The sequence below is a fragment of the Phyllopteryx taeniolatus genome, chromosome 8 (assembly GCF_024500385.1).
Source record: "Phyllopteryx taeniolatus isolate TA_2022b chromosome 8, UOR_Ptae_1.2, whole genome shotgun sequence".
NCBI classification, from domain to species: Eukaryota; Metazoa; Chordata; class Actinopteri; order Syngnathiformes; family Syngnathidae; genus Phyllopteryx; species Phyllopteryx taeniolatus.
Genome location: NC_084509.1, coordinates 26987919 through 27013261, shown reverse-complemented (window position 1 = coordinate 27013261; position 25343 = coordinate 26987919). Strand labels below are relative to the sequence as shown.

General features: G+C 49.4%; 1 protein-coding gene across 2 annotated transcripts; it reads left to right on the top strand.

The window, feature by feature from the left end:
• The first annotated feature begins 1998 nt into the window (after window positions 1-1998).
• si:ch211-137a8.4 (neurofilament heavy polypeptide) lies at window positions 1999-22810 on the top strand. Of its 2 annotated transcripts, none has more exons than XM_061781862.1 (4): window positions 1999-2388; window positions 13860-15350; window positions 18750-19220; window positions 21962-22810. In XM_061781862.1, the coding sequence occupies exons 2-4, from the start codon at window positions 14051-14053 to the stop codon at window positions 21982-21984; spliced, it is 1794 nt and encodes a 597-aa protein (XP_061637846.1). In that variant the 5' UTR covers window positions 1999-2388; window positions 13860-14050; the 3' UTR covers window positions 21985-22810. The 2 variants fall into 2 exon arrangements, with proteins under 2 accessions (XP_061637846.1, XP_061637845.1); XM_061781861.1 differs by having other exon boundaries at window positions 21959-22810.
• Window positions 22811-25343: the final 2533 nt, after the last annotated feature.

The window sequence follows — 25343 nt, the reverse complement described above, 5'->3', positions numbered from 1 at the left end:
CGGTTTTGCAAACCGCATTTGTATTGTGAACAATACAAGATGATTTTTGACCTTCATTCTGTGTTGTTTTGCAGGAAGTCGTTTTGTTTAGTGTTGAAGGTCTGGAGAAAGCGGGCGGAGCTTTCGAGAAACGTCTTTGAATCAAGCAGAAAAGCGCCGTCTTTCATTCGCTCGCTGCCGACTTTCTCTCTCTGCTCTCCGTCAATGTCGCTCGCCCTCTCCCAATCCGACTCTTCGTCTTCATCTCGTGCTCAGGCCGCACACGCGCACACGCACGCAGCCGTCGCTGCTTTCGCTTTGCTGACATCCAGATGACATTGGACTGCGCACGCATGACCAAATATTTAGTTGGAGCACGACTTGATGACGTCATCATCCACTACTGACGGTGTATTTGATGATGAGGAGGAGGAGGAGGAGGAGGAGGAGGAGGAGGAGGAGGAGGAGGTCGATGTCAGGTCCAATCGTCTTCAAATCAAAGTGGAACATCAACAACAAGCACACAAATGTGTTCTTATTTCTTCCTCCTCTTTTTTTTTTTTTTTCTTCTTTCTACCATTCAGCGACTGTCATTGGCTGAAAATTGATCGCCAGATCAACATTTAGCCAATGTTGAAATTGGCAAAATTTCACGTTGATTTAGCCAGCAGGCGAACTTTTAGATGTTTGTGATGAAAATCTTCCAACGTGGACATTCAGCAAATATGAAGTCCCAGAAGATGTTTTGGACATTTGGAGCACAAGAAAAAGCAGTCGCAATTTTGCTGGACATTTTCCTTTGAGCGGCACTCGGCGGACATTGAGATTTCCGGGGGCGCTTCTAGGACAAGAGGTTTCGGGCCGTCGATCTCGCGGCCGGGCCGGAGCAATTTCACCGTTCGCTACATTTGAATGCAATTTCATCTTTCACTTTTCTGAACACTTTTTGGGTAAATTCTGCGACGGCAACCGAGCCAATTCCTCCGACGGACAACGGCTCGCTCCTCTCGTTCCGATTCGAGCGGACGACGGCGCCGAAGGTTTCCGAGCTAGGAAGCGCTAACGAGAGCCGCGTCGCTATTCAGCGCCGGGACAAAACATTTGCCCAGGCCGGGCGGGTGATTTCTTTGATTGATGTTTTCTCTTTTGCTGTATTTTGCTTGTTGACTTGTTATGTTTCAACATAGTCCTTTTCTAGCTTGTTTAAAAAGGTCATAGGTCATCTGATCAATAACGTTAAAGACACTTTACGAACGTAGCACTTTTTTTTGGACGCCGCGTTGTTTTTCTCCAGGTAAACGTCTCCCGCGCGGAAACAACCGCGCTTCAAGTTGTATTTGCAAAACGTTATTGACCATCTTCAATTTGAGCCATCCAACGTAAACGCGGTTCTTAAACGTCACGCATACCTCTGGTGTATTGCAACAACATCGTGTGACATTAACGGTAAAGACATTTTGAGTGACATTTGTAGAAGACAGAAAAAAAGGGGACTCTTTGGGTTTGTTTTCTTGGAAAAGAGAAGAACAATCTGATTGATCCCAAAATGTCCTCGGCGACATTTTCCAAATGGGAAACTTCATTTGGGAAACCTAACGGCAAAGACATTTTTTCTTCGCCGCAATGATGAGCTTTTGATGGATAACAACTGGCAATAATTCCAATCGACCGATCGGGTCGAGTCTTTACCGTGATGTGAAAACGAAACTAAACAAATAACAAGTTGTGGAATTTGGGCTCGTCTGCTGCGAAGCTTCCGGACGAGGCCGACGTGGACGTTGGGAGGAATTGTGGGAGATTCTTCAGCTCCCGTTGCAAAGGGTCAGACCCCCCCAGCCCCCCCTGACCCCTCAGCCCCCCCAGCCCAGCCAAGCGCTCCCTCTTTTCATAGTCAGCCTGATGCTTCGCTCCTATTGTTCTCTCGTGCACGCGCACAAACAATGGCGTCAATGAAGAAGCCATGGGGGGGGTGGGGGGTTACGTGGGAAGGGGGGGGGGGGGCGCATTTTGTTGTCTCCACACAAATTCTTCGTTTATTTTTAGCGCGCACATTGGAGAAGATGATCACAAGGCCCCCCCTCCATATGGAGATAATCTTCAAATTTTTGAGGGGCGGGGCCTCCGGTGGTCTTCGTCGTTGCTAGGGGCAACCATAGGGTAGCGTGCGCGCGCGTAAGACTTGCCCATGTCCCGCTGTTTGCGACCCCTCGCGCCCATTTGAGGAGAGGGGAGGAGGGGGGGGGGCATAGACAACGAGAGGGGAGGGGGAGAGGAGAGAGAGAGAGACAGAGCGAGAGCGCGCGCGCGAGCGAGCGAGGACGTCTGGGAGGATTTGTCGTCTTTCGCAGTCCGCCACACAACAAGCTGATTATTCCTCCGCACCGAACGGATTTACACGCACGGAAGCAGGTGAGTTTGTCTTTTTTTTTTTTTAAATGATTATTTCCGTGCGTTCATCTTTGCCCCCCCCCCTCCCCCCCTTCTCAGGCGGGGGGGCAGGTGAGGCTACAGGTCCTCCTCCTCCTCGTCATGGCGACAAAGCAGACAAGCGTGCGCCTTCTGATGCTTCGCACACATTTTGGGGTCTCCTTCGCGCGGCGGAGGGGCACAATCGAGTGCTGCGGCCGGTTGTTGCTGTCTGGCGACGTTTGCCCCAAAATGTGCGCGTCACAATGATTTTCCTTTTTCTTCAGCGAGGCACGTGCGCGTCTGTCATACATGTGCGCGCGTGCGCGAGGACGCAAAAATCCCTCACGCGAACGCACCAACTTGTTTGACAATAAAATGCAAAAAAAAAAAAAAAGCGGACAACACAACGAAGGCAAGAATGACAGCGTGCGTATGTGTGTGCGCGTGCACAAAGACAGACAGAAGGGAGCGCGCCAGGGGAGGGAGGGGGGGCGGGGTGGTTGGGCTGGGGGTCTCTGGCATTTTCTATGACCAAATGACAGACGTATTGAAATTTGGAATCAGATTTGCTGGAGTTGAGTTGACGCCGCACGGCCGCGCGCGCGCACAAGAGACAAGGAGGCCTCTTGTTGGGAATTTGGCGCTTCACTTGTTTTGTTCAATGAGAAATTCACTGGGAGCCCCCCACCCCCAAAGCCGCTTCCCGCCCATTTCGACACCCGCTATCGCCGCTTCGCTCGTCGCAATAATCCGAATGTTGTCCCTATTCCAAATGTTCATCCTGCGCGGCACAAGCCTTTATGGGGGGAACCCGATTTGCCCCCCACCCTCAGCTTGACTCGAGTGCTCCCAAAGACTTTGATTTCGCTCGCATATGATTGAAATGTGACAAACAGACGTCGTTTTCTCCTTTTCCACAAAAATGAAACACAAGCTAGCGTAAGAAATTGGAGTTGTGTGCGACTGATGTAGAAATTGCAACGGCGGACATTCAAAGGAGCTTTTTGACTGTGTGAACTTCGCGCCTCAGCAAATTGTCTAATTCGCAATCTTTGTGTGTGTGGAAGCGGTCCGTCATTTGCCCCCAAAACTCGGCCATTTGCCGTTTGCCAATATTGTACACCCAAAAACTGTCAATTGACTTCAATGGAACAAGATGATGATGATGAAGATGATGATGATGCAAACTGGCCTCATTTCCAAGAGAAGGGAAAATTCAAAACTGGCTCATACCTCAATGTGCCGCCATATTGAATATTATTGAAGTGCGTTGAGGAGTTTCATTTGGATCCCCCTGAAAATTGCTTTAGCGCCATCCGGTGGCCACTTGCTGAACTGATTAGTTGCAGATCGTTTTTTTTGTTAGTCTGCTTGCGTGTGTCGATTTGAACGCTTTTGTTTCGTGGCGCGGCCCAGAGCGCCTCAAGTCGCTAAAAGGCGTCCTCGGTCGCCATCTTCCAAGTTTGCAAAATGGAGGAGAGGACATTGTGTGCGTGTGTGAAGGGAGGGGGGGGGGGGGGTGGGGCCTGGTTAGAAATGCAAATTGCTTTCTTTTCCGTCTTCAGCGGGACTGGAGCACCTGCTGTCTCCAGCGTGACCGCCCCCCCCTGCGCCCAAAAACCGCCCCCCCCACATGCACACCCCAAAACTCCATTTTGACAAAAGGGAGCAAGGAAACAAGAAAGGAAGGAGCGAAGAAGGCAAGACGAAGTTTGTGGCGAGCCGTAACTCGTCGGTCAGCAAACTCATCGGCAATAAATAACGTCGTGTCATTTCAGAGAGTATTATTTATTATTTACGAATATCATTATTATTACTTCGGAGAGACTCCCGTAGAGCTGAAGCCGCTTTGGCCAAATACGGCGGACCCCGTGTACCCGTTCACATATTTGACGATATTTTGCAATATTTTCAGTTCATTTTAATTGGCAAAAAAAACAAAACAGTTCAATGTAATCGGTGTAATTATCGGTGGATTTTGGCTGTTCAGCGTCCGGCCCGCAAACAGCGAGGGTAGGTCGGCGCTTTTTCCGTGTATGAATTGTCGATTTCTGTTCTTTTTGGGCTTTGAGTTGCGAGCGCAAACTCGAGATACGAGCGCCGTATGGCACTTTTGGCAGACGCAATCGGTCGATATTCTTCCCAAAAGAGGCTTCAAGCTGTTTATGCTCACACTAAACATTAAAACAGACAATTGCACTTTGTGTATTTCAAAGCCTAGCCCCTGCTAGCTGAATGCTAACATACAATGGGAAAGTCCATAGGCACGCGGGCTAACAATTAGCATCTACAGTGCAACCTCCATTTACCAACTCAATTAGTTCTTGAAGGGGATTTCTAAATTGAAAAGTTTGTACATTGAACATCGTTTTCCCTTGCCACGCAAACGCCTTTGCTTTTCTCGGCCGCATAATGAGCTAGCAAAACGCAAAAAGAGCGGCGAAACACACGGGAAAGTCGCACGACTAAGCGAAGCGGCGACCGACGGCCGCGCCGCAAAATGGACGAATGGAACGTTTGCGCGCTGCAATAAGGTTCGACCGTCGGGCAATATTTTGGTTCGGTCTGTGTTTCGGAAATGGATAATCCGCTAGAAGAGAAATGTCATGTGACTTCCTGCGTACGCTTCGCTAACACTCATAAGTCGATTGTCGGAAGCTAAAGTTGCAAAAATCTTGTTTTCTTGATGGCCGGTGTCTTCGGACAAAAGGTAAACACACGGCTGCCATTTATTCACACTAAACTGATTAATAATAATAATAATAATAATAATAAATATAATATGAGCCTTTTGTCATCGTTGGTGGCTCTGTGGTGCCATCTTATGTTTAAAAAAGACATCGTCGACGTTTAAACTTCCGACACGCGCTTTGAAGAACGGTCTCCTTCGCCGTTCGCCCGAGCGAGGCGGAAGCGCTTTCACCTGATTCGCCGAACGCGCAAGTGGGTCGAGCAGCTTTTGGATTGCACAAAAAAACAGAGAAACTGACAATCGTTCCGCTCATGACGTTTGTTTTGAAACCGTCGCCAGGAGTTGGCGAAATATAGCGTCGGGTTTGTGAACGAGCTCGTCTGTGTTTGCGGCCACGTTGTTGGTGCTAGCGCCGCGCATCCGCCAAAGCGAATAGGATGAAATTTGCTTGAGGACGATGGTGACGGACGGACGTGCGGCAGAGGAACAAGACGCGGCCTGTGGCGGGGAAGACAAGGCCGCGATTGTGGGAGCGGGCGCCCACTGGGCCGTCGCATGCCGGTCACGCGCTTCTCGTCTTCTCGTCGGCGGGAAGACGAGCCCGGCGTCGAGACGAACAAGAGTCGCGCGCTCGTTTGTTGACCTTTGCGTGTTGCCTTTGTCGTGCGCAAGAGGGAGGACGCGTTTGTTTTTGGGAAGTGGGAACTTGTGCCGTTGGTAACCCCGCCCGAGCGAGTGTCGTCGTCGCGTCCCCGGGAAAGACGCTTGACCCACATTGCTGACGAACGAATGCGGTTGGATGTTTGGTGGTGGTCGGAGGGGCCGCGGGTGCAGAATGGCAGCCACGCCTCCGTCAGACTGCCCCCTGCAGGGCAGCTGCGGCTCGCCGCCGCTAGGGTGTCTAATAAATTTGTGCAATGCGTTATTATTATTATTACTACTACTACTACACGATGGGGCCGAGGATCAAAACGGTCTTTTTTTTCAGGGGGAAAATGATTCGCGGCCCCAACTTGCTGCCAATAGTGCCGCTCCACAAATTGAAGGATAACTAGCTTTTAAAACTATTGTTTTTAAAAAAAAAAAAAAAAAAAAAAGGGTTCGGTAACAAAAATAATGCTTGCAATAGCTCAACATGAATTCAATTCATCCAATCCAATTTGGAATAATGCTAACGATTTTAGCCAGAAACACCAAGTAGGTGATTTGCTTTAGCAGGCCACATAAAATCACATGGGCCTCGCGTTTGACACCTGTGGCATTCCGTCGACGCGCCTTTTCCCGAGCGAAGGCCGCAAGAAAGTCGGCACGGCCTCGTCTTCTTTTTCGGCAGTTTTGTTGGCTTTTGCTTTGGATTTGGTTGGTTGGTTGTTGTTGTGGTTGACAATAAAAGAGCCACGTGGGGACTGACCAATAGCATCCATTTGTCAACAAATAGGAAGTGACCAAATTTGGACATAGGAGGTTTTGGCCAGCACGTTAGATTTCCATTATTCTGACAGTAACGTGAAGCTAGTCTTACGTTTTCTTTAGATTTAGATTCGATTTACAAATGGGCCAGCAACAGTTCTGCTTCCACAAGACCACCGAGAACATTTTGGGGGTCTTCTTGAGGGTGGAGGAGATGTGTGCTTACGAAGGGATTTCATGCAGTTCGTCCCATTTTGGATTGCATTTAGAAATGTTCAGGTTTTAAATACTTGTTTGGAGGTTTATTTGTGTTTTTTTTTAGGTTTTGTTCAAGTCCGTCCTCTTCTTGTCAGCCATTTTGGAAATGATGTCACTGTTGGATGCCCGTCAGAAGCAGACAGCTGTGACTGAATTTGTCGCTTATTTTGTCGGTAGGCCGCGGCGCCGTCCAAAAGTGGGCGTCCAGGATCAAAGCGAGAGCGGCAGACCACCTTCGGCGCCGAAGGCCGAGGGTCCAGACGCTGATCGCACATTGAAAGTCGCCATTGTTGACGTCATCGTCGTGTGTCGCCGCGGATGACGTCATCATCTTTATTTTGCAACCTTTTGAAAATGTTTAGTGGGCGGTTCCTCTTCCGGATCACAAAATTGTGACGGGCACCCAACCCTTTCTGACCCTTTCTGAGCCAGACAATCTTTATTGACAGAGCAAATGGTGTTCGGCCCACCGAAATACAATTCTTGCAAAGGTTCATAACCGTAAAGACATACTGTGAACAGTTTGTAACTTGCACAAGTGACGCGCGTTGCCCTTCAAACTCGGCGCATAAAAATTCATAAACGAGACCAACGGCTCATTAAAGCCATTACACTCTTTACGTAATAACGGTAAAGACGCGCAATAGCGGCCACACTTTCACCAATTCATACATAAATATTCATTCGTATCTGACAAATAACAGCATTTCATTTGCCGTCTGCCATTGCGGGAATGTGAAATGGCACTTCAGCTCCCAGACCCCTCTGGTGTATTGCGACAACATCGGGAGGAATTAACGCGAAAGACGTTTTGGAAAAGACCAGATGATCGATGAAAATGTTCCAATTATGACGACGATGATTTATGTTGAGCGTGTGTGTTGTCGTCGTCCCGGCGTGTGGCGCGCGCTCATCCCGTCGCTTCAACTTCGAGACAGAGCGACCATCCCCCCCCCCCCCTCGGCCGATCGACATCTCGGGTGCTGCTAAGCTGCTTCCGACAGCGACGCGCTCGGGGCCAAAGTTCAAAGGTCGAGGTGGCGGCCTGCCCGCCGCCCGCTAAATGTGACCTGCGGGAAAATTGGCACGGGAGTTGTTTTGGCTTCAAGAGATTAGCTTGCAAGGGTGAACGAGGCGAGAATCGTTTGAAAGTTGCCGCTCCTTGCAAAGGTGCGCGACGCGAGCGTCGATGTGACATTTGGTGCGCCGGGCGAGGTTTTTGGGTTGTAAAGGCGCACGGCCTGACATTTGCACTAAAGGTGAAATACGTGAACATTTGGGGGGAGACTCGTCTTCAAGGCGCACGACGTGACCTTTATCTTAAAGGAGCGCTATGTCACGTTTGACATGAGATTTCGAGGCTGCTCGTCGTCACGGTCGCCGCCGACCTTGTAAAGACGCGCTACAGGACAATTGACATGGGATTTTTTTGAAAAAGCGTAGCGCAAGAGCGGCAGCTTTGAAGATTGTCGGCGATGCGATTGAGTCGTCGGATAAGACGGACGTTGAAAAGCGTTGGAGCACGAGATTGGGGGACGCAGACTACTTGGCACGGGTCTGTCCGAACAGCCTCTCAGCCGGTTTGACAATTATCTGTCAAACAGATTGCAGGCGGGAGGGAAGGCCTGACTTCGGGCCCTTTAAAACTGAAAACCGGTGTGCCTCAGGGTTGACTCCTGGGACCGTTATTGTTCTCAATAAAACGGGGCACAATGTTGCGCATGCAAAAACTAAACATATGATGTGCAGTAACTCAACAACTCAACCACGGGACTTTGCCTTCTTTAATTCCGTCTCAGGGGGACGTGATTGATTGTTGTCGCATCCTAGAAATACTTGGATGATGCATTCTTTCAAACTTCAGCAGCTTGCCAAGAAGCAGAAAGTGTGCAGAAACAAGTCCCCGGTTTGTCTTTTGCCGCAACTTGTTTTGGCCCCGATTGCCTACGGTGGCGTTTTGTACACGCACGCATCTTCGCTGCGTCTCGGGTCTTTGGAAAGCGGAGACGATGGCGCTTTCGGCTTTATTACGGCTCGAAGTCATCATCGTGGCCTGTATTCTTGGCATGTTTTTATTTATAAGGCAATTCTTGCTGACTATTTGTTGTCTTGGACCAGGACACACTTGTAAAGGAGATTTGTAATCTCAGCGAGGCTTTCTGGTTAAACAGTTTCAAGCAAACGTGAAACCGCGATGTTCTTTTGTGTTCAAAAGTGTAACTCCGAGGCGAATCTTTTCAAAATCGCAGACAAACTAATAGATTGCATCGCAAGACGGCGCGTTGAGGACATATTTGGAAAGGTAGGTCACATTAGAGACTACGGCAGAATGGCACATGACCAGCGAGAGCCAATCGCGAGCATCGGCTGTACGAGGAGCAAGTAAAATGGCGGATGGGGGCAAAAAACAAGCTGCATTTTTGTAACTACTTTTCAAATGTAACTAAAATTGTAATCCTGGACATTTCCAACAGCAACTGTCATTTAAGGACACATTTTCTTCCAGGCAGCCCGCAACGTGTTGCCCATCCAACTCCGCGGGTACAAGCACATAAAGGACCCCAACTCCTCATTAAAGCCGTGACACTCTTGTCGTCATACAATCAGAGTAGTGGGAGAGACATGCGATAGTTGCCACACCTTTACGCCTGAGAAATTACAGTGTTTATTCATTTTGTGTGAATGCAAAATGGCTGTCTCACCGCAGAGCCCTCTGGTGTATTGCGACGTCTTTCAACACTGCGTAAAAGATGCATTTGAGTTTGTTTTCATGGAAAAAGCCGAATTAAGCAATTATCCGATCGATATTTGAAAACTGCGAGGCGGATGTGCTAACCGGTCGGCCGCTGTGTAAAAGTACCATCCGATTAAAACCACAAAACACAAAAGCACAACTCAGACAACAAAGATTCGAATTTACTAAGTTGGGCAAATCTTTTGAACTTGACTTTTTTTAAATTCAGCTGAGTGTAAACGAATCCCCTGATAACGCAGCTGTCACCTTGTCAATACGCTCACCTTTGATTTCGACATTTTAGCGGCTAAACAGATTGTGTTTTCAATGCCGATGTTAGCGTTGCAGAGGCTAACGTTAGCGCGCGGAGGCTCACTGGATCGCCAGCGTAGCAACAGAGATCCAAAAACAGTCGGGGATGTCAATCCCCTTTAAATTGGCTGCTCTCCTGACGCTGGATTAGCGGCGCGCTAAATCCGGCGCGCTAAAAGGGCCGAGCGGGCGGGAACGCCGCTAAACTAAGCTGCTCAACGACAGCAGCTACGCAAGGACACATTACTCTCAAGCTAAACGTTAAATGTATCAAAACAATCATCAAAAGTCTTTGTTTACCTTCATCTAGCATCTGATTTGTTGCCGTGTTGTGCTTTCTGTTAGCATAGCTTAGCGCCATCTGATGTTTGATCTGTGACTCCGAAACAGAATTAGGAGATTCCTTTCAAAATTCAGCTCCCGAAGCCCGTTCGGCTCGGCAACGTGAAATTTGCTCGCCGTGTCCGGCGTGAGTCGACCCGCGACGACGTCTCGCGGCGCCGCACCCGAAAAGTCCCGCTTTGCTCTCAAGGGACTCAGATTTCGAAAACCACTTCAGCCCAGTTTCACTCCGAGCAGAGGCGAAGCTAGCCCGAGCGGCGGCCCCTCCCGCCCACATCTTAACATTATCAAGTATTTTAAGCTTAACGGGTAGTCGGACACAACTGGGGGGAAATTCTTCAAAATGTCAAGAAGCCACACCTGAAAAGACAGAAAATCCTCCATTTTGGCACAAATAATGACGTGCTATCGTTTGATTGGATGCTTTGCAGTCCATCAATCACAATCCATCTTTCCTGCTCAAATGGTTCTTCTGCACCCCAAGCCCCACCCAAAACAAAATACAAATCAAATTAAGTCCAAGTGGATGCGACGAGCTCGTGTTCCATTTAAGCGGCGTCTGAATTGAGGCCGCCTCCCTTTGGAGGAGGCGCGTTCGTCGGGTGGGCTTCCTGCCCGAGCGGAGACGCTCGCTCGCCCGCCGCCTCGCTCCGTTTGACGCCGTCCATTCACGCTTTTCCTCGTTCTCGCACACGCACACACCATCGATATTCCAAATTTCACCCGGGGTCACCTTCACCGCCACGTCTGTCGGCAGCGAGTAACGGCTGCACGCTAACGAGTTTGCGACCCAAACCGGGATAAGCGGTCTTGAAAATGGATGGATAGCATTATGCAGATGATATATGTCACAGAATATCAGGTGCCATGCAAATACGCCTCCAAGGATTGGTGTGACATCACGAGTGACGTGTGAAGAGTCGGCCGGGATTGGCCCCCGCGCCGCTTCCCCATATCCCTGATCTTTTTACGGTTTAATGTGATCAAGTACAACCGGCAACTCTTCTTTTTATACAGCGGTCTGGTCCAATCGGCGCGGCCGGCTTTAGGAGACGTTGGGCGAGCGCACTTCATCGGGTCGCGCGACGAGTCTCAGTGAGGACGCGGCAGCCGGCCGCCGTCGGTGTGGAAAACTCAACTATTGCTGCTCCAAGTTGGAGGCACACCCCAAAGCATGTTTGGTAACATTCGTTTGGAAGGCAAATAAGCGGCGAGGCCGTTGTCCGTCGTCCGTTAGGTGGAAACTCCCACTTTGACGTCCCATTCAGTTGTAAAGCAGTCGTGGAGCTGCCCGACGGTCCAGGAGGCCGTGCTGTTTGTCGGAGGCAGAATTATTGCGGTTCTGCGGAATGCACCACGGGCATTGCGAGCGGGAGAGCGGCGACGTCGTAAGCCCCCTCCTCTGTTAGGCGACGGCTTTTCCACCTCCGTGTATATGGCCTCCCTCACTCCTCTTTCTAGCCTCCCGTCTTCCCTGTCCACGATATGCACATTGGTGTCTCGGAGGTGCAGGTGGACAGCCGAGTCGAGCTGAGGAGTTTGCCCGTCGCCGTTGCGCCATGCGTCTGCTCGCAGGTGGCTTGCTTTCCCCAATGCACAGTACGGATGTGCGCGTTCCTCACATGGATCCCATGGCTTTTGGGCGTGCGCGGTGTCCGGTCTTTGGGGCGGACCGGCCTTTGTCTCAAGGGGAGTACCGGGTTCGAAGTGTACCGGGATGTTGTCGTCGCTCTCGTCCCTTCTGGAATCGGATGCGCTTGTCACAAAACGACCAGCTGGGGTCAGCGCGGGTCACGCGTCTGCGGCGCTCTCGCTCGCTGGCTGGGACGTCATCGGCGCCGTGTTGCGGCCGTACGAGATGAGGAAGAGGAAGATGGAGGGGAAAATCAAAAAACGAGTGAGGAAGAGGAGGGAGGACGAATGCAGATGAGGAAGAAATGAGTGGCGAAGAGCCAGCACGAGCCAGACAGACGACGGCGGCGGCCAACGGCAAAAAAAAGACAAATGCTGGCACGCTTCCTCCCTCCATTTTGTCCTCCTCATCAGTGTGATGTCACTTTTCTTCCTTGCGCCTCAGCGAAAAGAAAACAACAAGAACATGTTGAATTTTGATTCATCTTTCGAGCTTTGTCGTTATTAGTTGACAAATGTTGCTGGTGTTTCATTCTGGTTAGAATAATGAGACTCGCACACACACACACACACACACACACACACTAAAACACACATTCATCCTTAGGTCGGTGGTGGGCGTGTCTATCACGACTGGACCCACAAAAAGTGGCAAGAAGTTGCGGCCAAAGACAGCGGAAGGAAGTCAGCCATTTTGGTTTGAAGTGGCCAAACGATTCCGATCCAACGTTGATAGGAATTGTGTCCAAATGACGAGAGGAGCTGCGTTCGTGACGGCGTGGAAAGAGCTCGCGTGAAGACTGTTTGCACAAGGTTCACTTGTGGCAGATGAATTATTCAAGGCGGGCGTTCATCATGTCTGCCTTCGCAGCCGCGACCCAAAAGCAACGCGGGCACAACAGCCGAATCGTTGCGTTATTGTAGACCGTCACTTTGCGCAACCTAACGTACGCCTCGGCTGGCGTTTTATCCTTCACGTTCGGCGCTCGGACGTGTTGGCAGCGTCAAGGGGAGGCGTTCATTTCTGACATGTGCGCGTGTCTTCGTTCCCACTCGAAAATATGCCAACGTAATATTTGTTGATGGTTAAATAGAGCAGCATTTCCCAACCTTTAAGGCAAGGCACGTATTTCGGAGGGGCCGTAGGCGCAGAATGGCAGCCGCGCTTCCGTCAGAAGCAGGGCAGCTGTGGCTACACAAGTAGCTTAAGTGCATGCATTATTACATTGAAAAAGCTGACAAAAATATACAGTGAGCTATCGTAGCCTCGGTTCACACAAAGACGGTCGGGCTGTTTGTGTGCCGATGGTGATCGATTTCTTGTTTAAACCCGGAAAGACGGCATTACAAGAATCTAACCCGTTTCTCTGTGTCTTCTCTAGACACGAGACCCTCGATCCGAGCAATGTTCTTCAGGTGGTCATAAAAAAAAAAAAAAAAAAAGCAGGCGTGCGCCAACAATGACGCCGAGGTGTCCGGCTTGATTTGTAACGACGCGGCGCTAAGGAGACCCCTGATTTTGAAGATTTCATTTTTTGGGGCCAAATTACGTCCATCTTGTCTGCATCGAGCTGGAGACAACTTTCAAACAGTCACTCGATTGATTTGAGGTCTGGTTGAACACAAAACTATTACTCCGTTGTACGACTGGCAACGCAGGTTCATTGGAGATTCTGCCGTCTGACAAATAGCTGACAAAGATACAGTGGATGAACAAAGACAGATTTGTAGAAAAGAAAAGAATTTTCCCCACCAGATAAGTAAGAAGGGAGCGAGACAGGTGAGATGTGCACCTGCGCGTCCACTCTGGTTCTGCAGAGTCAGATCCAATATGGCAGCCGGTCACAATAATCTTCACCCCTCTCCGCTCACACGGTCTCCTTCAGCCTAGCCGCCCGTCTGTTTGTCTCCGTCGTCTGTCTTTCTGTCTGGCAGTGGCGCGCTCCCGCTCCCTCACGTTCATTGATGCGATGAGTCCTTCGTGGTTCAAGTGTTGCGTTTCGTGTCAAAGACGTGCTTCTCACTTCTTACCCGAGTCCTTTGGCAACTCATCGACGCCACGCTAACTCTTTGCCGCCTTGTTTTCCACAGGAGTCGGGAGGATTAGTAGGATGCTGAGTACCTTCCCTCCACGCCGTCCATCTCAACCCCGCTTTCCATGAGCTGAGAGCACTGCCTAACAAATCACTAGAGAGGGCGAGGAAGTGGACAGGGAACAAGGCCAGGGAAGGAAAGAAGGAACACACTTTTTCTTTGGTCGCAGTTTGCTGTCACGTTAGGAAATGGCGGCAACGGAAGCCAGCGCGGCGCCCGCGGTCCAGGAAGATGGGAAGACTCCAGAGAGCGAGCAGACAGAGGCCGAACAACCCGCACAGAACTCAGAGACCGTCAACAGCGAGGTCACGGACAAAGACGGCCCTACGGGCAACAGCGAGGTCGCGCCGACCAAAGAGACTGTCGAAAACGACACGTCGGCAGATGCGGCGGCGAGCGGCGATGAGGAGGCCGGAGCGGCCGGCGGCGAGGCGGCACCCGCTCATAGCTCGGAGAACCACGAGCACAAGACCTCCTTCCTGGACTCCTTCCTGAACAAGAGCGGCCTGGGTAAGGTGATGGCGGGGAGAAAAAAGAAAGAACCCAGCAGCGCAGCAGGAGCCGGGCCAGAGGACGGCGCCGCCGAAGGGGCCGAGAAAGATGGAGAGAAAACCGCAGAGGAGCCGGCGGGAGCGGAAGGAGGCAGCGAGGGCGAGGCCGTCGCAGAGAAAGCGCTGGAAAATGGAGAGAAGGATGACGAGAAGAAGGGCAAAGAGTCCAAGTCTTCAGTTCGAGATCTGATCAGGAAGCCGGTGGCCAGGATCTTCTCCCATCGAAGCACAGAGAAGAAGGACGGCAACACCCTCGAACCTCCCAAACAAGTCAAGGTCCGCTCCAGGTCCCTGGACCGCCTGGAGGATCCCGAAGCACTTAACGCAACCACGGACTCCGCCGCTGAGGAGGTGGGAGGAGCAGAAGTAGGAGCGGAGGCAGAGACGGAGCAGAAAGCCTCCTCGTCTTCCTCGGCCACCACTAAGCACATGAAGCGTTGGCACTCCTTCAAGAAGCTCATGGCTCAGAAAGCACACAAGAGGAACAGCGGCGCAGAAGACGGCGGCGACGGAGAAGGAGGCGGAGACTCCTCCACGTTGGACTCCAAGGAGTCGGGCCAGAAGAGGTGGAAGCTCAAGCGCTCCTGGACCTTCCAGGGTCTCAAGAGGGATCCGTCCATGGTGGGCATCAGCGGTAAGATCAAGACCGCCGACAAAGACTCTGCCGACAAGCCGGAGGAGGCGCGAGACGCAGACGAAGGGGCCGAGGAGGCCGAGGCCGAGGGGGGCGGCGAGGAGGAGAAGGCGGAGGGAAGTGAGGAGGAGAAGGCGGCGGGAAGTGAGGAGGAGAAGGCGGCGGGAGGAGCCACCGTCACGCAACACGCCAACGAGATCTGGACTTCCTTCAAGAAGCGTGTCATCCCCAAGTCCAAGCGCGCAAATACGGAGTGCCAGCCCAGCGGGGAAGATGATGCCGCTGCTGCAGCCCCCGCCTCAGGTCAGAAACTTGCACTTTTTCAAAACTCTAACTTCTAGCGTGACGATGCTTCCCCCAAATCAAATATTCAACAGCTCAGCTGAAATTTAAATGAGAGCCCGAGTCAACAAAATCTCACTTCTTTCCCTCTCATCTCGTTTGTTTGATTCCTTTAAACAAAAAGGCAAACTTCATTGTTGTTGTTTTTTGCATTTTCTGTTCATGTCATGTATTTGTGGGAGGAGCATTACATTTCCTTTTGGCTCAATCTTCCTGATGCTAAACCAAGCCAACCCAACCCAACCCTGACTCGACTCAACTCAACTTCAACACCAACCCCCAACCAACCTGACCTAAAGCAACATGACCCTACCGAACTCCACCCTCAACCAACCTACCCAAGTGTAACTCTACCTAACCCAATGTGACCTAACAAAACAAACTCCTGCAACCTCACCAATCTGACCTAACACAAGCCAAGCTAAACCAACCCAACCCAACCAAACTCTCCTCAAACGTTTACCAGATTGTGCTTAGAAAGTCGGATGGTAGCATCGGAGTGCAGAAGACATCGGCGTGCTGAGACAACGCTATGCTGCGAGAGAAACGTCTCTTGGGGGAGGCAGTGCGACGTTGAGCTCGAGGAGGCTTAGAGATGGAGGCAATGTGATGTAGGGCTTGTCCCGATCCGATCTTTGAGATCATAAATCGGTCCGATGTCAGCAAAAAACGAGTATCGGATCGGACTGGATCTAAAATCCCAGATTTTACCACTCGTATGCAAGCAGTCCATCGAGTGCTCCGCCGCAGCACTTCTATCCGGCAGCGCCCGGACGGCGCGCAGAGGCAACGTGAGCACAACAGCAGCTAAAACTACTCGCAAACCTTATTTACGCCGATAGGATGTTCAAATACATCGCAGATTTCATTTCTTCGTTTTTGGTCACAAAAACCACAAGCTAAAAGCTAACACACAACGAATGAAAAACCATTGCAGCGCTAACGAAAATTAGCAGCCAACTTGCGGCACTTATATCTCTCTCAAAATAATGAGCATTAGTACACAAACGCTGTATCAACACATACGAACGAGTTTTTTAACAATATTCGTTTGTGACTTCTACTTTCTCATTGCGTGCACCACACTGCCCCTCGGAGGTCGAGACGTGCACAGCGGGAACAGCGATGCCAACAAGGCTCGCACAGAGACAGCTGAGCGCCTCCTGCCAATCTACTCAAATGTAGAATATGCATATGTTTAAGTTAAGCAGTTATTTTTCAGGATCAGAACTTCTATTTATTTTATTTAATTGGAGTAAGTTCTTATTTTGAAAGCTACTTTATGTAACCCATTGGTCAATAATCAATGGCTCAGTTTTTCCCCGTACCTACTGTCGCTGATTATTCTTCTCTGTTGGAGTAATATCACTGGATCGAACCTTTTGTAACATTCCATATTGCAAAATAAGTCGAGTATGTAGGATTACTGCCGATATCGGGCCAAGATTCGAGGCTTCAATAGCGCTATGGCATCGGAAGTGAAAAAGTTGGATCCCTTATGTGTTGTAAGTAAATGCGTTCTTCCCGGTTACCTACAGAACTTCAATCATCAAAATCAGCGGGAGAACCAATCGAGAGTCCAAATGACGTTTGTCAGAGCGTAGCGACGATTCCAAAACGCAACGCAACGCACGTGCTGGCTTGTGCTGCTCCACTCACAAAGGGTACACACGCTATTAATCCTGTGAGGAAAATTCAGTCAAAGCTGTTCCTTACGTCAAAGGATGTAAATAGAAGTAGAGCGTTTGTTGTCCGAAAAGCTTTTGTTTAGTTCATTGTAACGAATCACTTCCTCGACGCAGCACGGCTCCATTTGCCGTATTCTTCAGAGTCCCTCTGTTCACGAACATACAAATTTACGAATGAATAATAATTGACCCCTCCCCCCATAAATGCTTCTGATTGCTTATAACAACAGTTTCAAGTCCCACCAAAGGGGGGGGGGGGGAAACATGGACACACCACCCAGACCAGTGTTTATAAAAAGCCCGCCAAATTTAAATGAAGATAAAGAAAGAAAGAAAACCACCAGATGTAATATAAGGCTCTGAAATCATGAAAACGAAGATAATAATAAGCTGCAGCTGTCAGTCAAATGCGTTCGCTCGTGCGTCGGCAGTCGGCCACTGGCTGAATCGCGTGTGCCGACCGCCGCGCTCGTGCTCCATAAACGGGTAACTTTCCAAAAGGAAAAAAAAAAAAAACTTCGATTCACATGACTAAGGTTTCATGCCTTTCCTTGAAAATGTGTTCCCTCACTCTGGGTGCAACTTGCCCTGAGGTGTCCAAAGCGGCAAGCCATTGTTTGTCTCATCCCCAAGCAACAACCTTTCTGGAAATGGACAGAATGCGACTGAAGGACCTGCCGTACAATCACAACCTCGGCGTTGCCAGCGTGACGACAGCCGGCCAGCAGCCGACTTCAAAATAAAAGATTCCGCTATTACCGCATTATTGCACACGGAGCAAGGCTAAGGAGCGCCGAACGGAGCCAACGCCAGTCAGCTGCCGGTCCACGAGCGAACAACACGTACTAGCTTAGCCGTTAGAAGGTATTTTTCAGGTTGTGGGCAGAGCTGGATGGCGAACTGCACCATGCAGTAGCGATAGAAAGCTACGATTACTAAGTAACTCGGAATTCCAGTGACGAGCCGTGGACAGCGCTCGTTACGGTTTATAGTGGACCAGGACAGACTCAAGTTGTCACCGCAAGACCGTTTTAGCTCCGCCCAAAAAAAAAAAATCCAGACAAATGATCATTATATATATATATATATAATTATATATAATTATTAATAAATAATACATACTATGTAGTTCAACAACTATGTAGAAGTGAATTGTTGAGCTATAGCATAAAAGTGTCATTTCAATTTTCCTGATATTTTGTGCGCTGCCAAAACGGCGCCCAGTAACTAGCATGAGTCATGATGTTATCCGGCGCAACTGAGATGTGCGGTTAGCTAGCTAGCTAACGGCGCAACTGAGCTGTGCGGTTAGCTAGCTAGCTACGCCTACACCCAATAACGCAACTTCGGTTCACATACTCCTCTTTTGAGCGCCTCATTGTCAGCCGTGAGTTGCACGCACAACACCCAGAGAAACGCAGACGCGCCAGGAGGAAGAAGACTTGACATCCAGCGTGTTGATGAATATTTTAATATCCCGAATGAGCCGAAACGTTTGAAGTTACAATGGTTCGGGAGGGGTTGCATACGGAAACGGTCTCCATTCATTTCAATGGGATACCATCATGACCAACAATAGTAAAAAGGGCAAAATAACGACAATCCAAGATACAAGCAACCTTCTGGAACAAGAGTAGGGTATGGTCTTTAACTAATGTTTTGTATGCTTCAGGTGAGGACGGCGCAGCAGAAGACGGAAAAGACGGAAAGTCCGCCAAGGCCAAGCGTTCCCACTTCGGCCGGGCCGTCTCCCTCAAGAACTTCATCCTGCGCAAAGGCAAGTCCACCAGCGTGGACATGAGCGACGCCGCCAAGGAGGAAGAAGAGGAGGTCGCCGCCACCGCCGAGGGAGGAGAAGACGGCAAAGGAGACGCCCAAGTCGACGCTGCCGCAGAAACCGACGACAAGAGCCTCCAGCGGCAGGAAGCCGAGCCCGAGGCGCAGAAGACGCCGGGCCACGCTCCCGTCACCAACGGCGAGAACGGCTGCGAGAACGGAACGGCCGAGGACGACGGCCACGATCACCGAGAGGACGACGAGAAGAAGAACAACAGCCCGCTTAAGAAGGCCAAGGAGCTGGGCGGGGCCAAGGAGGAGACCAATGCCCAGGTCATCAACACCACGGCGCCACCTGTGAACAGCGGTGAGTTACTACACCACCACCACCACCTGGACTACCCTCAGAACCGCAGCCAGCAAGGAGATGTGAACGACAGACAGCCGCCGGTGCTAACAAACATTAGCGATGAGCTGAGGGGGGTGGAGGAAGGGCAGGAAGATGAGGATGACGAAGGGGTGAGGAAGAGAGAGCTGCGAGATGTGGCCGCGGCCATCGTCCGCACCGTGATGTCAGCCGCCGCTGACCAATTAGAGCGCGAGCTGTGCCGCGGCGCGCTCAACGGCTGTCGCGCTGCCAACTCCACCTGCTAACGAGCTCGCACACTAGCACGAAACACACACCAGTTAGCTTAGCACAACCAGGTAGCGACACTCCACTGCCCCAAGACACGCGAGTGAAAAGTTTGCACATGAACAAGTAAAAAAGGTTGATGCACCAGTTAGCTTAGCACAGACAACAAGCCTGACTGGACCGCCCAAAAATGAAACAAGTGAAAAGTTTACAATTCAAAAGCTGAGATGCACAAGTTAGCCAAGCTAACAGACCGCTTGCATAGTTTAGCCACCAAAGACAGAACGTGTAAAGTTTGTACTTGAACACAAGTGAAATGGCCGATGTTGCTCTTAGGCCCGTTACGGCTGTTTTTGTCCCGATTTTGCCCCTTCCGACCTCAAATGACAAACGTCTCTCGAGATTATCCTGCTGCGTGTTAACAGAGAATGTATCCCGGTAATAGATCCTACATGGATCGGGTTGACGATCTTAAATATTAAACGTTCAATATTTACCACCAAAAACCTTCATGCGTTTGGGGAAACGACGTCTCCCGAGTCATGATACCGTCGATTGTGCCGTGGAACACAATGTAGCCAAGTCAAATTTGTTTGGATAGCCCTTAAGCACAAAAGAGCATCAGAGGACTTCACAGTTGAGTCATCTCCCAGGCAAGGAAAACAAATCAGAACCACAAGAAATGAAGAAACCACAGGAGGGACCGCAGATTGGAGCGATGCCTCTTGAAGGATGACCAAGAGGTCGAGGAGGTCCGCCTCGACCGGTTGGGTTAGAGAGTGGCAAAGGAGAGCGCCGGGGACAGGAAAAACACATTTCCGCAAAGCAGACTTGAGCCTCAAGGATGAAGCATGTCGCTTGAGAGGGGACCGCAGATGGCCCAGCCGTCCGGCGCAGAATCCTCCACAGCAGCGCCTGCGGGCAAGTGGTCCACCTCAGATCTTGTCCCAATTGGTCAGTGCAGAATCCAGACAGCAAAAGCCTCAGATTTGCTCATTGCCGCCTGGGCAGAGCAGAGAGTGAGCAACATTTATCACATAGTATGTTGCCGGACAATGTTAATTAAAAGCGCATAAGAGTCCATTTAGTGAGATGAAAAGCGCCCTCCAAGTAGATGCTTTATGAATGTGGTCCGTCCGCAGGACCTGACCCCATTGATGCAGAATCTTCCATGGCAACACCTTCGGGAGAGTGGTCCATATTAGATCTTGTCCCGGTCGGTCGGCCCAGAAGCCACACAGCCTCAGATTCAATCATCGCCAAGCAGGACAGGGGGCGAGGAGAAGCGGCAGTAAAACAGGCCAATACGTGGGGTAACTCAAGAACGAGTGTAAAAACGAGTCTTAAGTCGAGATTGAAACATTTCAACTAAGGAAGTAGCTCTAATTTCCACGGGTAAGGCAATCCAGAGCACTGGAGCCCGAATAGAACCTGCAAACTTTTTAAACCAATCAAAAAGTGACCTGACTGGGGAACAAGGAAGTGGCTATAAATAAAAGCAATCCTCCTACCTGATGTCGCATTTTGTATAAAAGTGGGTTCACCAGAATGCAAAAAGTATTTTTCAACAACGGTATTTTTCTCCCACCACTAGTTGGAATTAATTGTAATCCATAACAGGTGGTTAGGATAGATAGAGGATTGAAACAGCCGCTGTTGCTCTTTCAATCGCTTTATTGATCAGCCGTAACCAAATACAGTAAACACAAGCACATTCTTAGCCGGCCTGCCGACGGCCTCGACTGACGCCGTCGCTCAACACGCACAGTGGGCTAACGTTTAGCCACTTAACAGGCGGCCGACTCTGCATTCTCATTCGCTGACTTCCAGGTCACTCGAGATTGCATTTTAAAATGAAAAAAAAAAACAAAAAACAAACGAGGATGTCCAGAAATTAAGCTAAAAGGAACGGAAGCGCCTGTGCACATCAACATGAGCCATTAGTATTATTTTTTTAAACTGGTGGTAGCAGACTTCAGTGATGAAGTTGAAAATATATATACAGCGGACCTGCAATTGGTCCACTGAATATATTTTTTACAGATGCAGAAAAGGCTTCCTGCTTTACTCCTAAAAGAAAAAAAATCTTGATTGTTTTTTTACTGCGAGAAACGGATTTCCATCGAAAGTGGCTCATTTCCCATCTCTCACAGCACACGTATGTGACAAAGCACAGCAGTTGGGAATCACTCTTCCAGTCCACTCGAGTCAAGTTAGGCGCGGTCCGGTCAAATGTAGTCTGCACACTCTCAGGGTTCGGAGCACCATGATGGCGCCAAAAAAGGCGAAACGCTTATTGGGCGACGAGGATGACGACGTTCCGTGTCAAACGCGCTTCCTGTGATGTCAGCATACGCACAATCCCGTCGGCACCAGCCGGCAACTTTATGTCCGTCTGCCTGTTCTTGTTCTAATAAATCTGATTTTTCTTCATTTTGAACACCTTTTGACTGTCTTCTGTTATCATTCAGCAGACAAAAAGGCGGGCAGCGCGTGAGGCCACACAAAGAGGATTAGAACTTCCCGGGATTCGCTGAGCAAGGAGCTCTGAGCCCCCCCCCCTCACACCCAAATCCTCCTTCCTTGACAACCCCCCCCCCCCCCCAAAAAAGGAGTAATCACGTGTTAACAGGTCGCCATGGTGACAAGGAGCGAGCGGCTGGGAGAGTTCATGTAGTTAACAAACAAAATATCCTAAATACTCGGAAAGCAATAATTCACCAACCCCGCATTCCATTTCGTCTGCTTGTCTGTGACATTTTATATCATCCACAAGAGAAATGCAGAAATGTAAAGCTAGAAAAACAACTGCATTCCCATCCCCCCCTATACAGAGCCCTGATTGGTGGAAACAAAAAATACAAAAAAAAGAAAAAAAAATAAGACTGCTAGTTTTATATTGACAGCCGTTATGCTTTGTAGCCAGCCCCCCGCCCATCCAGGTAGATTGGACTCCAGTACATAGACTGCTCCAGCAAATAGACGGACCCCCCCACCCCAACAAACAACACTGCGACGTCTCCAGCTGTGTGTTGAGTGTTTCAACTGTTCTGTCGTGGACATGATGATGATGACGATGATGTAAAGACAAAAAACAAATCTGATTTGATTCTTTGTCCTCTTTTGTAAAGCACATTCTGTCAATGTTTGTTCCTCTGCAGTCACTTACACTCCCATGACAATGACGATGTTTTTGTTGGTCTGCTAGCAACAAAAAAACAAAAAAAAAAAAAAAAAAAAAAAAAAAAAAATCAAGGAAAAAAAATTATTCATAAAATAAATACAAAAATAGTACAATAAAGACGAAAATCTAACAAGTCAAACTCTGGTGTGGAGTTGTGTTTATTTTGGGCCACGTCCAATGGGATGGGGGGGGGGGGGGGGGCGGCGGGGCTAATTCAGGGGAGAGCGTTGGGCTGCGCCGCCATTGGGCGCTCATTAATCCACGTATCGATAATCTCATCCTTTTACATAACCGTCGCAATAATAGCGGATTTCTTTGTATTAAAGTCGGCGCGCGTGCGTGTTGTGATGAAGAAGCACGACGGCCCGACATTATTACCACCACACGCTTGATATTTTCTGTGGGAAAAAAAAGTATTGCATTATAACCAGCGTTGGGAAGGTGACTTTTTAAATGGAGTCGGTTACAGTCACAAGCAACCCTGTTGAAAATGGAATAGTAGTGCAACGCTTTCGATGACTTCCTCAAAGTATTTCAAGTATTTCTATTTTGAGGAGTTTTCTTCATTTGGAACGAATGCATCAACAGGACACAAAAGTGGATCAAAGGAATAGATCATTATTTTGGAATTAACCACACGTTTGTTCTTTACCTGAATAATAAATTGATGGAATGTAAACGCGTACAGTATGTGTACAGCACATGGAAAACATACCATGTTGACCTAAAGACAAACGTCGTCTGTTTAGCATGGTAGTTGGGATTGTTTTTACATTATCCGTGCAATATTTCCATGACTTTGGCAAAACTTTATCGAAAAAAATTGTTTCAATAACTTTTCCATGACCTGGAAAATTAATTTTCAATTTCCCTAACTTTTCCAGGTTTTTCATGACCATATGAACCCTAAAGCTCGCAAAAACTAAAAGTAAATAAATATTCCGATCGGCGATTTGCATCTGTTAAGGCACCACAGTACTGCTCTGTAGACATCGTTCAATTGGCGCGACATGGCTTGAGCCCAAACTTTCAAACGGTAGCGCACAGGAAATTGCAAGGTCCTCTTGGAGAAAGTGCAGAACAAGAAACGAGCTCGCGTTCAGCGATGGTCAGCAAACTCACCAGCGCCCCCTGCGGGCACAGTGCCGCCTCCCACGTTAACGCCACGCGTGGCACCGGTGCTGATGGCGGCGTCTCGGCAAGCAGCCGCTGGGGAGTGTTGGAAAAAAACAACAATTAGAACAAAAAGTCTTGCCGAACTTCGCACTTGTTCTTCATCCAAACAGTTATTTTGTCTCTCTTCATCTCACCTTCATCTTTGGCTCCCTGAGGCGTCTTGGCTCCTCCTCCTCCGCAAGACGCCAACGGCCTTTGGCTCGACTAGCGTGTCACACCCCACAACTTTTTATTGTCAAACTATCTGAGGAGATGTTCACATGGGTCATCTTCAATTACATTCCCAGGGGTTGGATGCACCTTTGTTTTTGTTTTCTTGTAAAGGGGGCGGGAGTGAATATTGATTAAAACATTTACACGAACTATGGACACAATATCACAAACATTTATATTGAAATTTTGAATATAGTGATTTATGATTGATGGATTTATTGTCGACCGTAGGTGTGGCAAGGCATTTTTTGCCATGCTGCACATTCGCCAATGGGTGGCAGTAAACTCAAGTCCATCCATCCATCCATTTTCTACCGCTTATCGGCGGTCGGGTCGCGGGGTCAGTAGCTTTAGCATGGACGCCCAGACTTCCCTCTCCCCAGCCGCTTCATCCAGCTCTTCCGGGGGGGATCCCGAGGCGTCCCCGGGCCAGCCGAGAGACGTAGTCTCTCCGGTGTGTCCGGAACACCTCACCGGGGAGGCGTCCGAATCAGACGCCCGTGCCACCTCATCTGGCTCTTCTCGATGCGGAGGAGCAGCGGCTCTACTCTGAGATCCTCCAGGATGACCGAGCTTCTCCCCCTCTCTCAATAAGCAGCAGTTTGGGAAAGCGTGAACAAATCAAAAATAATAATAATAATAATAATAAGACAATTAACCCTTGTGGAAATAAAATAACCACATAGCTTTGCCTTGGGGGAAAAGTCTGCTTAGCTTAATGCTAACAACAATTGACAACGTCATTGACATGCTAACGGTTAGCATCGATGTTTTAACAGCAACTTCAAATCCTAGTCTCTAACCGACAGACGGGGGGGGGGGGGGTGGGGGTTATGGTGCGCCATGTCAGCCAGTCTGTGTGAGAGTGAGTGTGAGCTGTGGCCAACAGCAGCTCCTGCATGGTCTGCTCATTATGTTTGTGCTTTATTATTCTACCGGCTTTCAATCAACGGCTGAAAAGTGCATCGGCGACGGAGCTTCTCCTTTCCCACGTGTGAGGGCATTACTGCAAGTACAGTGGCGCACTGCACATTCGCGTTTCGCCATTTGCGCATTCACCAATTCTCTTATTTTTTGAGGGGGAATCTATCCCCGTTATATGTGGAACCCCCCCCCCCCCCACACACACACACACACAAACACACGCACCCCGCTTATTTGCAGTATAAATCACTTTGCTTATTCACATTTATTTCAGGCGGGGAAAAAAAAGGAATTTTTAATTTCTATTTGTTTGTCTCTGTGCTGGTTTGGAGTGTGAAGAAATCACAACTGCAAAAAAA